A 12,041-nucleotide genomic window follows, 5' to 3' on the forward strand; every position below is an offset into this window, starting at 1 on the left:
CATACTATATATAGAAAACACTCAGTCTAAATATGAGAACAGATATGTTTACAAATGTTTGCATTCTGTGAGGATCCAATCTGCGACTTAAAAGGTGAGGCAGTATATTTAACCGGTACTCTAAGAAATTCTTTTGATTAAAAATAATATTGTGTGTATTGACAAGGGCCCTCACTGGACATTATAAACGAAACAAGCATATGGCCGAACTAGGCTTATGCCCAAAAAGTGCTTACAGATTTCGCATGAGGAAGAAACGCCGCAGCACTTAATTTGTGGCTGTAACCCACTCTTACATAAATGATATGAAAAAAAAAAAGTATAGAGTGCGGGTTTCATCCTTCACTGGTGCCCCGCAATTGTATACGATTAGCACAAACGAGTGAACCATTCCATCTTCATCTATTGAAAGAAAATTCCAGATCTATTAATCAAAAGGCGAGCCCAAAGTGTTCCAACTTACCCTGCACGATGTAGCTGGCCATGAGCGCGGCGGTGTTCTCGTTGCACTGTATGCAGCCGTGCGCGAGGTCGCGCTTCACTTGCAGGCAGAACAGGTACCGGGTGAATTCCTCCTCGAGCCGCGCCGGGTCCGGCGTGTAGAACTTCACGCAAAACCGGAGCGTCGGCTCGAGCATGGACAGGCCCAGTTGTCGGCACATTGGTTTCTCCACATCCAACCAGTACTGATGGCAAAGGTAATATCAATTAATGCCACTGTAAATAGCAAACAAGCTGACGGCTCACCCGATGGAAAGTGGTAACAGTTGCCTATAGGCATGAAGGACCTCACTCCATCAACAGACTTCACAAAATAATAATAATAATAAATGTCTTACAACCAACCGCCTGATCCTCAATCTAAGAGGTCCTGTTTTGTGAAGACAAAACCAAATAAATAAACTGCAAATTTACCATTACGCTTGGTATTCCGTTAGCGAAGTGTAATTGACTAACAATATTTAGAAAAACAATATTCCGTAGGAAAAAAAGATCCTGTGTTGTGAGGAACCGGGCAAAGAACATTTGAAGAATACAGCATAATAATTCTAGCTACCTATATTATGATCCACATATGTCTCACATTTTATCAAAATCCATTCAGCCATTTAAAAATAATTGAGGAACATCAAACGCACAACCTTTTAGATTTATATTTTTTATAATTATTTATTTATTATACGAGTATTAATACATTAAAATAGAAAGTTTTTTATATAAGATGTGAATAGCAAATATACTAATGAAAACTGATTAAAAGTGGTCGTTGCATAAGACAATAGACATGAACTTCTACTGAAGACAAAACTACCAAAACCTTGTGATGATGGTGCTAGAGTTTGCTCGTTTAATGAATGATTATTTATTATTATTATTATTATTATTATATATCAGCAGATAACTGGCCACTGCAGAACATAGGACTATCCTATAAGGGGACTTATTTTTTAATGGATGATAATGGAATGATAACCCCACCCGCGCTATCGGTATACACCGGCGGGGCACCAGTGAAGGATGATAAGTGAAAATAAAAGAACAAGTCAATTAACCATCGTGATAAATACACCTGGAGTGGGGGGAAGGGATTGTTAGAAATTGAGACTACTAGTCCCATTGCTAGCAATATACCCTGTCAGATCGACCTCTCCATGGTCTGCCCTGGAAACCATCATGCTAAATGCCAGGTGTATCCATCACGATAGGCTGACTTGCCTTTTCATTCTCACCTATAATCCATCACTGGTGCTCCGCCAGCGTATACCGTTAGCGCAGGCGGGATTACCATTCCATTATTATTCACTAAAAAAAATACATCTGGAGTTCAGTCCAGGGGGGAGCACGTGGAGGTCGACCTGAGGGGGTATATTGCTAGCAATAGGACTGGTAGTCTACATTACTAACAATCTCTCCTCTAATATATAAGGGAAATTTTGTCAGCAGTTCCTACGCTTGGCAGGCCAGTTGGAAACCGCAATTAGATAATGGAGATATTTAAAAAAAAATATGAAACCGGCATAGAATGGGCCACCCCTTCTTTTCTCGTGGGTGTCGTAAGAGGCGACTAAGGGAGTTTAAGGTGGAAGGATAGGCAGCAACTTTCCTCTTAAAATATCACCAACAGGCAAACTGCGGTTGCCAACCCGCCTGGCAAACGTGGCAACTACTGGCAAAACTCCCCAAGGAGGAGGCTATGTTCAGCAGTGGACAGTTAACGGCTAATACAACAATAATAACAATGTATTTTAATACACTACGACAAATAACCGTTAAATACACAAATGGAATAATAATATACGTAAATACATTCTAAGAGAATAAAGGGAGAAACAAGCGGGTAATAAACAAGCAATACATATTCGTATCGCGGATGTCGCGTCGCGTGCAAATATTGTCTTTGACACTGTTATAAAATTGATGCGAGTCGCCATTTCAAATCCATTCCCATTTATTTGAACGGTACTTTATGACACAATTTCTATTCACTGAATACATTTTTTACTTATCGTATCTATACAAGCAGGTGTCAAACAATCGTGCCCGCATACGGCCAGTCTTTTGGTAATAAACAATGTATGTTATTATAATTATCACCTTTGTATTGTATTACAGAGGGATTGGGAGCAGCGTGCCTCTAAAAACATCAAGCATGGCAACTACTGGCAAAACTACTCTTATAAGGTAGGCTTATATTCCAACAGTGGACAGTTAACAGTTAAAATGATGATGATGATGTCATCTTTGTATGGTATACAGTGGAACTAAAGATTTCCCTCTAAAGAACTTCCATACAAACTTGATTACTGGACACGACGTAATAGTGTAATGACTTCGAAATGTTTGACGTTATTAATCTATATTCCAACAACTCTAGCTCAAGAAATCAATTTATTAATTCCATTCCTCGTTTCACATATAAATAAATGAAATAAATAAACAATATCTTATGGATGTTGGTGAAAGGAAACTAAAAATTTAACACACCTTTGTACCGTTGGCATCTTGGTACTCCAGACCGAAGTAGTCCGCTTCTAGAAGGTGCAGCTGCCTGCAGACTTGATCGAACAACACCCTGCCCAGCGCCTTTGACTGTAACAAAAAAAAAACTCAATGTCATAAGATGAACACCACGACAAAGATGACATTATATTGAAACATATCTATTAACTTCAATTTAAAGCGTATTGACATTAAACCTCTTCAACGCTTGTTCTTGTTAATAGTTTAGAATCCTGCTACATGTCGCATAAGAGGAGATAAAAATAAACCTTGTGTTAATATCGCTAAGGTATATTTCAAATAAAAACTAAAGAAAAATAATGAATAGGAATAAAAAATTCATTTTCAAGATACTGTACAGAAGTTAATTGACTATAAACATTAATACACCGGCAAAATTTTTGTAGCATTCGAAATAAATGGGTCATATTAGAAGAATGACTGAAAGAAATTTAATTGACGTTCATTAATTTATATTGCCATACTACCACAACTCGTGATAAAACTAATCTATACTTATAATAAATCTGTAGAGAGGTCAATTCTGTACATGACATATATATCCAAAATAACTATCAGGGGTTATTAGTGATCGATACTCATGCCAAAAATGCAATCAGTAAAATTTTTGTCTTTCTGTCTACATGTTCGTTATAGAAACAAAAACTACTCGACTGATTTTAACGAAACTTGGTACAATTATTCTTCATGCTCCTGGGCAGGTTATAATATACTTTTCATCACGCTACGATCAATAGGAGCAGAGCAGTGAAGGGAAATGTGTCTGTTACATCAAAACCACTGCACCGTGAGGAAGGACATAGGCTACTCATTTTACGAAAAACGACGGAAACGCGGACGAAGTCGCAGGCAACAGCTAGTATTGACTAGAGTTGTTTCGTTATGATAGTTTCATTCGTCACAAAATTAATAATTTAGAATAGGAAATTGCTTATAAAGTTGCAATTTAGTTAGACTTCCATTTAAATTATACAAAGCTTTAAATTTATAATGGAGTTGGCTGGTGGAAGCTAAAAATAGATTGCACAATGTACTATGATCCCTTGTGATTGTTATAGACACTAGTTTGACAGCCGCTAATTCCATTACTTGGTGCATTAAATACATTTGAAGACATTAATGATACGATATGTCGCATTTTCGGATTTTAGCTATTATATAATAACTTGGAATTTTTTTATACAACCTAGAATGGCCAACAAACTGACGGAAAGTGGTAACCGTCGTCTATAGACATGAGCAGTTCCATGGACATAACAGAATATACTGTTTCGCCCATGATACCCTCCAAGCGTTGCTATTCCTGAGGACTATAGTGTTATGCCTCTGTACCGTGTAAATTCACTGCCATATCCCACCCTTCAAACCGAAACACAGCCATATACACACAACTATTTCACGATTAAAACACGTATGGGACAAAGGTACCCAAACAAATGACTTTTATACAAAATGGAGATATTGTGCGCATACTAGTAACTATTAGTTATAGTAATCGTAAGTACAAATTATTTTAGTACGCCCATAGCACCTCTATGTATCTCCATACATTCATAGAATAGCGAAAATCCGAAGTTGCGACATATCACTTTCACCCATTCGTGTCTTCATTTTGCTACGTAAAAAAGCGACTTCGATCATTTGAATTTAGAACAGGGAATTACGTATAACTGTGAATATATCATAGTCGTCGAATACTGACGGATCTTTATATGTAATCTTTGTCAGATCCGTCAGTATTCTACGACTATGACGATATGTTGCTTCATAACAATCAATCAGTTTTTTAATCCACAAAGATAAATGGCAGATTCAATCATCAGAAAATCAATATAGAAAAATAGAAATATTGTAATAATATAGGACCAGCACGGGATTAAACTTTATCGTTTGCACAAATAATTGTGAGAATCGAACCAGAATTGATGACGAAATCGCGCTACATAACAATAAAAAAATTCAAACGAATTGATAAAGTCGTTACATTTTTTTAAACACACATGACACATGAACGCATGTTATTCCTAACACATATAATCTAGACCAATTAAAGGCAAATGTGAATAAGCTATTCTTAGACCGGCGTACTCCATCTTGGACATCATCACTTTCCATCAGCTGAAAGCGTGACCCTTAAACAGTAAAAAAAATTAAGATTGTATTCTACAAAAATACTTTGATTTAAAATCTACTAAACTGATTTTGATGAAATTTCTATACGAGCAATCTGTAAGTAGATATATCCTTTCACATAAAAAAATAATTTTCCAAATCGGTTTACAACTGACGAATTTGTCAAAACTAATAAAAAAAAATACAACCGAATCGAGACCTCTTTTTTTGTAGTTGGTTGTAAATGTAAATAAAAGCCAACAAATGCAACAGAAAAGAAACTGTTCATATTGGTACTACTTCACTTGTGGAGAAACACGAGCAATTGTTTTAGACAATAAAACTAAACGTATCGGCCGGTAAGTATGACCTCTAACCAACCGTAGTTGTGACATCACAGCCCCCGTACGAGCGGACGGCGTGTTAGTATTATAAATATACAAGGTACACCAGGACAAAGCGCTACAACTGGGCGGTTGTGAGAGAGAAAACTTTATTTTACAATTCTCCGACAACAAATATCTATATGGATACCTCTATTGCACGCACTTGAGCGTAACATATAACCTGGCGTTAGGTAAGCCACACCAGATGCTTTCATGTAGAAACGAAGGCATAGGATATTTGTATATATTTATTTGTGTTTACCCATTTTATTATGTACACATATCAATTAATACTACTATTGCATTCGAATATTCTAATACTTCCCTAAGGTTGACTCTCTGTCTCTACCTAACAATCTTTTTATCATTAAGTTCACCTTATAAACATACTTGTACTAAAACTACTATATAGAATAAATCAATAAAACAGCATTATTACATCATCCGACATCGCTGAGTGCATTGTATATGCTCATACGTTGCCATTCCTGAAATTTTCTTCTCAAATCGCTGTATTACGCTGTACTAAACGATACAAGTACAATATTTAGAGTTTAGATTTAGAATCTACTATTACAACAGACTGCCATAAAAGCTATCGGTAATGGGCGCTTCATATAATCATCTAATATATACACATAGTTAAATTTATTGACGTGGGATGCATTTATGGCGAGACGGTTACAGGCAGACTACCGATTTGGGCATCGATTATGTTGTATCCATGACGAGTAATTTAAAAGATGATGTAAGTCTAGCCATGTTATAATAAGACTGATTAAACAAAAAAATTTGCTATTAATAAGTCATAACAAAGCTTTAGTTAGTAAATAATAAATAATTGCCAAGGTAAGCAATTATTGTATATTGTATGGCAGTTTTTAACTTCCAAAAATCTTCTTTATTTTTAATTTGATTATATTTTTTGCGACCACGTTAAAAGAATGCGTAACCAATTTTAAACAGTTCCTCTAGACCAACGATTCCTAAAGTGGATTCCGCGGAATCTAAGTGTTTCGTAAAAAGTCACCAGGGTTCTGCGAAAATATTTATACAGTGAAACAATTCCATTCTACACATTAAAAATTAAAGGAAACTATAAAGTGTTATACTTTTAAAATATTTCTAATAAAAGATTTTGTTCTTATTTAAATTACAGTGTTTTTGAATCGTAATCATTTGAAATGGGGTTCTATAAAATGAAAGGTATTTGTTGGGCATTCCATTATCTTAAAAGTTTAGGAACCCCTGCTCTAGACAAATGACAAACGTATCCTTTAATAGAACAGTTTCGGTTAGCGTTCGTATAACAAAGAGTGAGACACCAGATGTTGCCGTTTGATTTTACGTTACCAATTTTATAACGATAACGATTCTATCAATATAGTCGTTTGACACTTGTCTAGGAGGTGGGGGTGGCTGATTTTGTTAGTTATTTTTGCAATAGATAGGGTCTACTTCCGTATCGATTCCATATTCGTTTTGTGACGATTGAATCTGCCTTTTTCCTTTCTAAAGAATATACATATATCAATATAATAGCTTATATTAACTGCCGTGCAATTTCTGCTTGAATATATACGGTTATGCATTCTAAATTCAAATATTTTCTTCTTTTTCTAAATACATAAATCTAATATGTTCACGAAACTAGCTATGGCTATTCGTTAAGTAGCAAAATGTAAAGTTTAATTTTCAACTAAAATGCTTTTTTATCCATTCATATATTCTTGGAGTTATGGCTCCAAAATAAGAATAAAAGAATTAACACCCTATGGTCTTCAGCAATAGTCAAAAGAGTTTCATGGTGTAATCCGCAATACACCCAATTCCTTTTTCGAACCGCAATCAACAGGTCCCATCAGGCCACCAGCATGTAATCGTTCAACGATTCTGTTGTACCGCAGTCGAGCAATAACGTCCTGCTCTTTTGTTCTTAAGTAAACAATTAGGGCGACCCATTTTATTTTTACTTAAAGTTATTTATGGAATAAGGCACAGTTGACGTCAACTAAGCTCGAAACATGTACAAGACATACGACACTTAATAAACCTTATCTTCTATGGCATAAAACACAATACCGATCACATTACGTTATCACTATATTCTTTTAAATACCAGCCGATTGTTATACGTATGAAGGCGACCGAATATTTCCGAACCGCATTGGTTTCGTCCGATAAGTTGCTTTTGTTCGACAAAAAATAAAGCTAATTTAGTCGTGCAAAATATCGACTAACTAACCTCACCATTCTAAATTTAAAATGAAAAACTTACCAATGAACATCGAGATATTTCGTTGACACATTGAATTTAGAAATATTTGAATTTAGAACGCATTCTCTAATCGTACGTCGAATAATCTTAATTGGGCTATTACGAACATTTAAAAAATAGCAAAATCAATCTAGCCATTCTCGAGCGATGCGTTTACCAACGAACGGCATTTATCGATGTTATTTGAAATACTTATACTTATTACAACAGCTTTTGTTATTATTTTTTATATTATTATACACACGACTAATTTAAAAGTTTCATTAATATTTAGACATATTTATTTGCAAAATATTAATAATAAGGTTAAGCAAATTATTACATGTATCGCTGTAAACTAAAACATCACGATATCCTGCTTTGGGGCATGAATATTTTTATTTTACGAGAATATACAACCTGGAAGTACGAGCAAGCGACGACCAACCACATGAAAAGTGGTTACCGGGTTACACTCTTGACAACTTTTCAGGTGTCGAGTCAGTCATGTGAAAAAAGGTGTATTGGGACACTTGGGACAGTGCGCTTTATAAAACACTGTTATGTACTCCCTACACAAACTTATTAAAATATTTATTAACCTGACCGCTTTCAACCTTTTTAAGGAGTACATATTAGCAAAGGCGACCAAAGGTTTATTCACCAACTTGGTCGAGTGCAGTAGGTAACTATGTAAATGAAAAATTTTATTTTTATCTTGATAATTTGGTCCTGTAGTTTTGTATAATAATCCTTACTAATATTATAAATGTAAAAGTGAGTTTGTTACTTCATAGCGTCTTAACAACATAGCTAATCACTATGAAATTTGATATACACATATTCCATGGGATAGCAAAGAATATAAGTTATTTTTAATCCCAATCAATCCCAGACAAAGTAAAAACTATTATTATATAATTAGTAAAATATCTGTATTTGCAGCTTAATCCTATCTGTAGAATATTATCCACATGATAAAGAAAACTGCAATAAAGTACTTTAATGATAAAAGAATCTTCATTCAACAAGAAAGTAGGTTTAAGTAGGTAGTTAGTTTCTGTCTGATATTTTTAGTATAAAATTTACAAATATTAAGTAGAAGAATATACTTTATTATTTATGGATTTTTATAAATTTATCGTAACGCAAGATTTGTATTTTTTTTTTATGAAACCTGGAATGGCAAACTGGCAATGGTCCTAACCAGTCCCTACTAAACCTTCCCTCAGTGACAGGTTCCTCTTATAAAATACTATGTTAAAAAAGATACACGTGTGCTCTCGGAACCGACTAAATAAACCGGAAAACGGAATGCCACTTCTGTCAGGATACCAACATCAAATATGCCAATTCCTTATAACATTTACGAATGAAAATGTGCGGATCCATCATTTTTATTGTGACGCGGGTCCACTGAACGGTACATTCAATACATACATAATTATTTATGTATACGTTTTATTCCTCCTAAATTAGCTTTACAGTGTTTTCTTTTTAAACATTTCTTATTCAAAGGCAAAGGAAAAGTGAAACGAATTCCCGAGTTCCGGCACTGACGTGTGGTATTCGGTTTTATTTGTTACTAAGTTGCTCGATGTTGAGTACTAAAATTAGATAAATTTCTATTATACTAAAAGCAATATATTAAGTAAAATTGGGACTCATGAAAAAAAAAATAAAGTTGTTTAAATTTATAAAACTAAGATTAAACTAATAAGTTAGTACCTAATGACGGTCCTGTGATCACAAATAATGATATATTATATATAACACAGGGGGCAAACGGGCATGCACCTGATGATAAATAACTACCGCCGCCTATAAGCACCCACACCAGAGGCATTGCAGGTGAACTGCCGGCCTTTTAAGGAATATGCTCTTTTCTTGAAAGTTAAGATGTCGTATTGTTTCGAATATAATTAAAGTAACTGTGATGTATATATGTATAACGTCCACAGTCTCCTTATCTACACTAACATTATGAAGAGAAAAGATTTATATTTTTGTGTGTATGTATGTTTGTAATGAATAAATTCAAAAACTAGTTTGCCGATTTCAAAAATTCTTTACCCTAGAAAGCTACATTCACTCTCAGTAACATAGGCTATATTTATTGCTAGAAAAGATTAGGGATCCTTAGTAACGTAACTCATGGTGTAAAAAATGCTATAAAATATCATTCGTCGCGTGCGTTACGGTAACTATTGGTGATAGAACAAAAGTATGTTGTACAATATTAAAGAAAAGATCAATAACTACAAAAAACTTCGCGATACTATATGTCCAACTATTATCGTTATGTCACAATAACTACTTTTGTTACCAAAATGTTGTATATCCAACTCTGCGAAGGCGGGACGGGCCGCTAGTGTAATATATTATAAATTACCATTTTTGAAACTAAGCTAAACCAATTGGACAGTTTTAAATAAATATTAAGTACAGGAATAAACCATGTCCTATATTAACACATAGTATAAGACCTTATAACCGTACTTCCTATGGTTGAAGCCATGGGAATCACAAGTGCGATTTTCTTAAAATAACTTGAACTATTTTAGTAGCAACAGAAATATAATTAGGTTTATTCCAAAAAAAAAAAACCGACTTCAATTGTGGCAAAACTAGTTATTCTAATTTAAAAACTAAACTACTGAAGTTATTTTAATAATTTATAGGACCAATCTGCAAGTATATTTCATCAGATAAAAAAAAATCAAATCCGTTTACAACTGACGAAGTTTTGATAAATAAAAAAAATAGAACCGAATTGAGTACCTCCTTTATTTTAAAGTTGATTTTAAAGTGAAATTTCTACCATCACAAGTTTTAAGCTAGATAAGACCTAGGGTCTTATCCCAGGAAACTCAGAAACAGATATAACTTGGTACACAAGTGATATTAATCGATTTAGATTACAGAAGCATTCTGTGGGTCGCCCCGTCTTACAAACTTAAAACTTGGTAATTTCTTTCCAAGTTGAAAGCTTCGACATGAGTACTACTCATAGTACCCCTGTCGGAGCATTTATAAATAATTAAGACAGAAGAACGATCGGTAATATCTGGCATAACTTTATTAGTTAATATTGTTTTATACAATTTTTCTTAGACAATCGGGGATTGGAATTGATCAACTAGTTGACGGCTCACCTGATGGAAAGTGGTAATGACATGACAAAATACACTGCAACGACCACGGTGTTTCTCATGAGTTCATTTCTAAGGACTCAGATGCAAAGCCTCCATACCCTGTAGTATGACAACCAATCCCATCATTCCAACCGAAACGCAACCATGCAAGTACGCTGCTTCACGGTAGAAACACGAATGAAACAGAGATACTCAACTTATACTCTAAGTAGAAAGCTTTTATTGAAAGTTTCTTTCTCGTATTTCTATTATAATATTATATAACTTTCCGTGTGGTCCCGGCATAGAATAGGCCACCTTTTCCTTTCTCGTGGGTGTCGTAAGAGCCGACTAATGGAGAGCGAGAGATGGACAGCAGCGTCCCTCTTAAAACATCTCTAAAGCCTAACTGCGGTTGCCAATTCGCCTGCCAAGCGTAACAACGGGCAAAAACCCATAAGACTTATGTTCAGCAGCATTTAATAAATTATTATTTACTATTAAAATCATATAATAAAATATCCAGTAGAAAAATACAAAATTAGAGCAAGCAACAGCGAGCAAAACTATTAATTAACCAACACACCAGAAATTTGCAAGAACACTGGTATTCATAATTCCATTACAAATGAACATTTATAGATTATCCAATTTATAAATCAAAGAATAAGCATAAGAGATTCTCATATCAAATTGACCAGAAGAGAGGAACAATGGAGAACAATGGGGTCGTTGAAGCAATCAAAATTGCCTGGCTAAGGCCCTCGGAGGCGCGGGGCTTTCTGGAAGTCGGCCAACGACTGATGCGAGATAAAGCCCGTTGCAGACATGTTTATCTTACAAATTGATTTATTTTTAGGTAATAAAATATTAAAGTAAATATTGGGACCCTTTTCCCCATATTCGTAATCAAATTCAGAATGAATAAATGTATGTAGGTATATCGCAATACTCTTGGTTTATAAATAAAAAAGGTAAATAGGGAATTTGTTGTCACAATTCATAGATTACATTCGGGACATTATCAAAACACGTCTTACTCTGGAAGGTTAATAACCCTTATTGTTATTTGTAATGCCTTAGATGACGTCCAACGCAGAATATAAAAGAAATTAAGAAATAACTATAAAT

General features: G+C 34.6%; 1 protein-coding gene across 5 annotated transcripts in view; it reads right to left on the reverse strand.

Moving 5' to 3' along the window:
• The window catches only part of LOC113523061 (FERM, ARHGEF and pleckstrin domain-containing protein 1-like), an 82,554-nt gene that overhangs the window by 55,807 nt on the left and 14,706 nt on the right, over positions 1–12,041 (reverse strand). For all 5 annotated transcript variants that reach the window (XM_052897814.1, XM_052897812.1, XM_052897813.1 and 2 more), the window contains exons 4-5: positions 2,986–3,090; positions 464–686 (exon numbers count right to left, since the gene is read on the reverse strand). In XM_052897814.1, the coding sequence (XP_052753774.1) occupies positions 464–686; positions 2,986–3,090 (328 nt within the window). The remainder of the gene's footprint in view (positions 1–463; positions 687–2,985; positions 3,091–12,041) is intronic.

This window comes from Galleria mellonella, unplaced genomic scaffold (genome assembly GCF_026898425.1).
Source record: "Galleria mellonella isolate WM207_F2 unplaced genomic scaffold, CSIRO_AGI_GalMel_v1 utg38, whole genome shotgun sequence".
Taxonomy (NCBI): domain Eukaryota; kingdom Metazoa; phylum Arthropoda; class Insecta; order Lepidoptera; family Pyralidae; genus Galleria; species Galleria mellonella.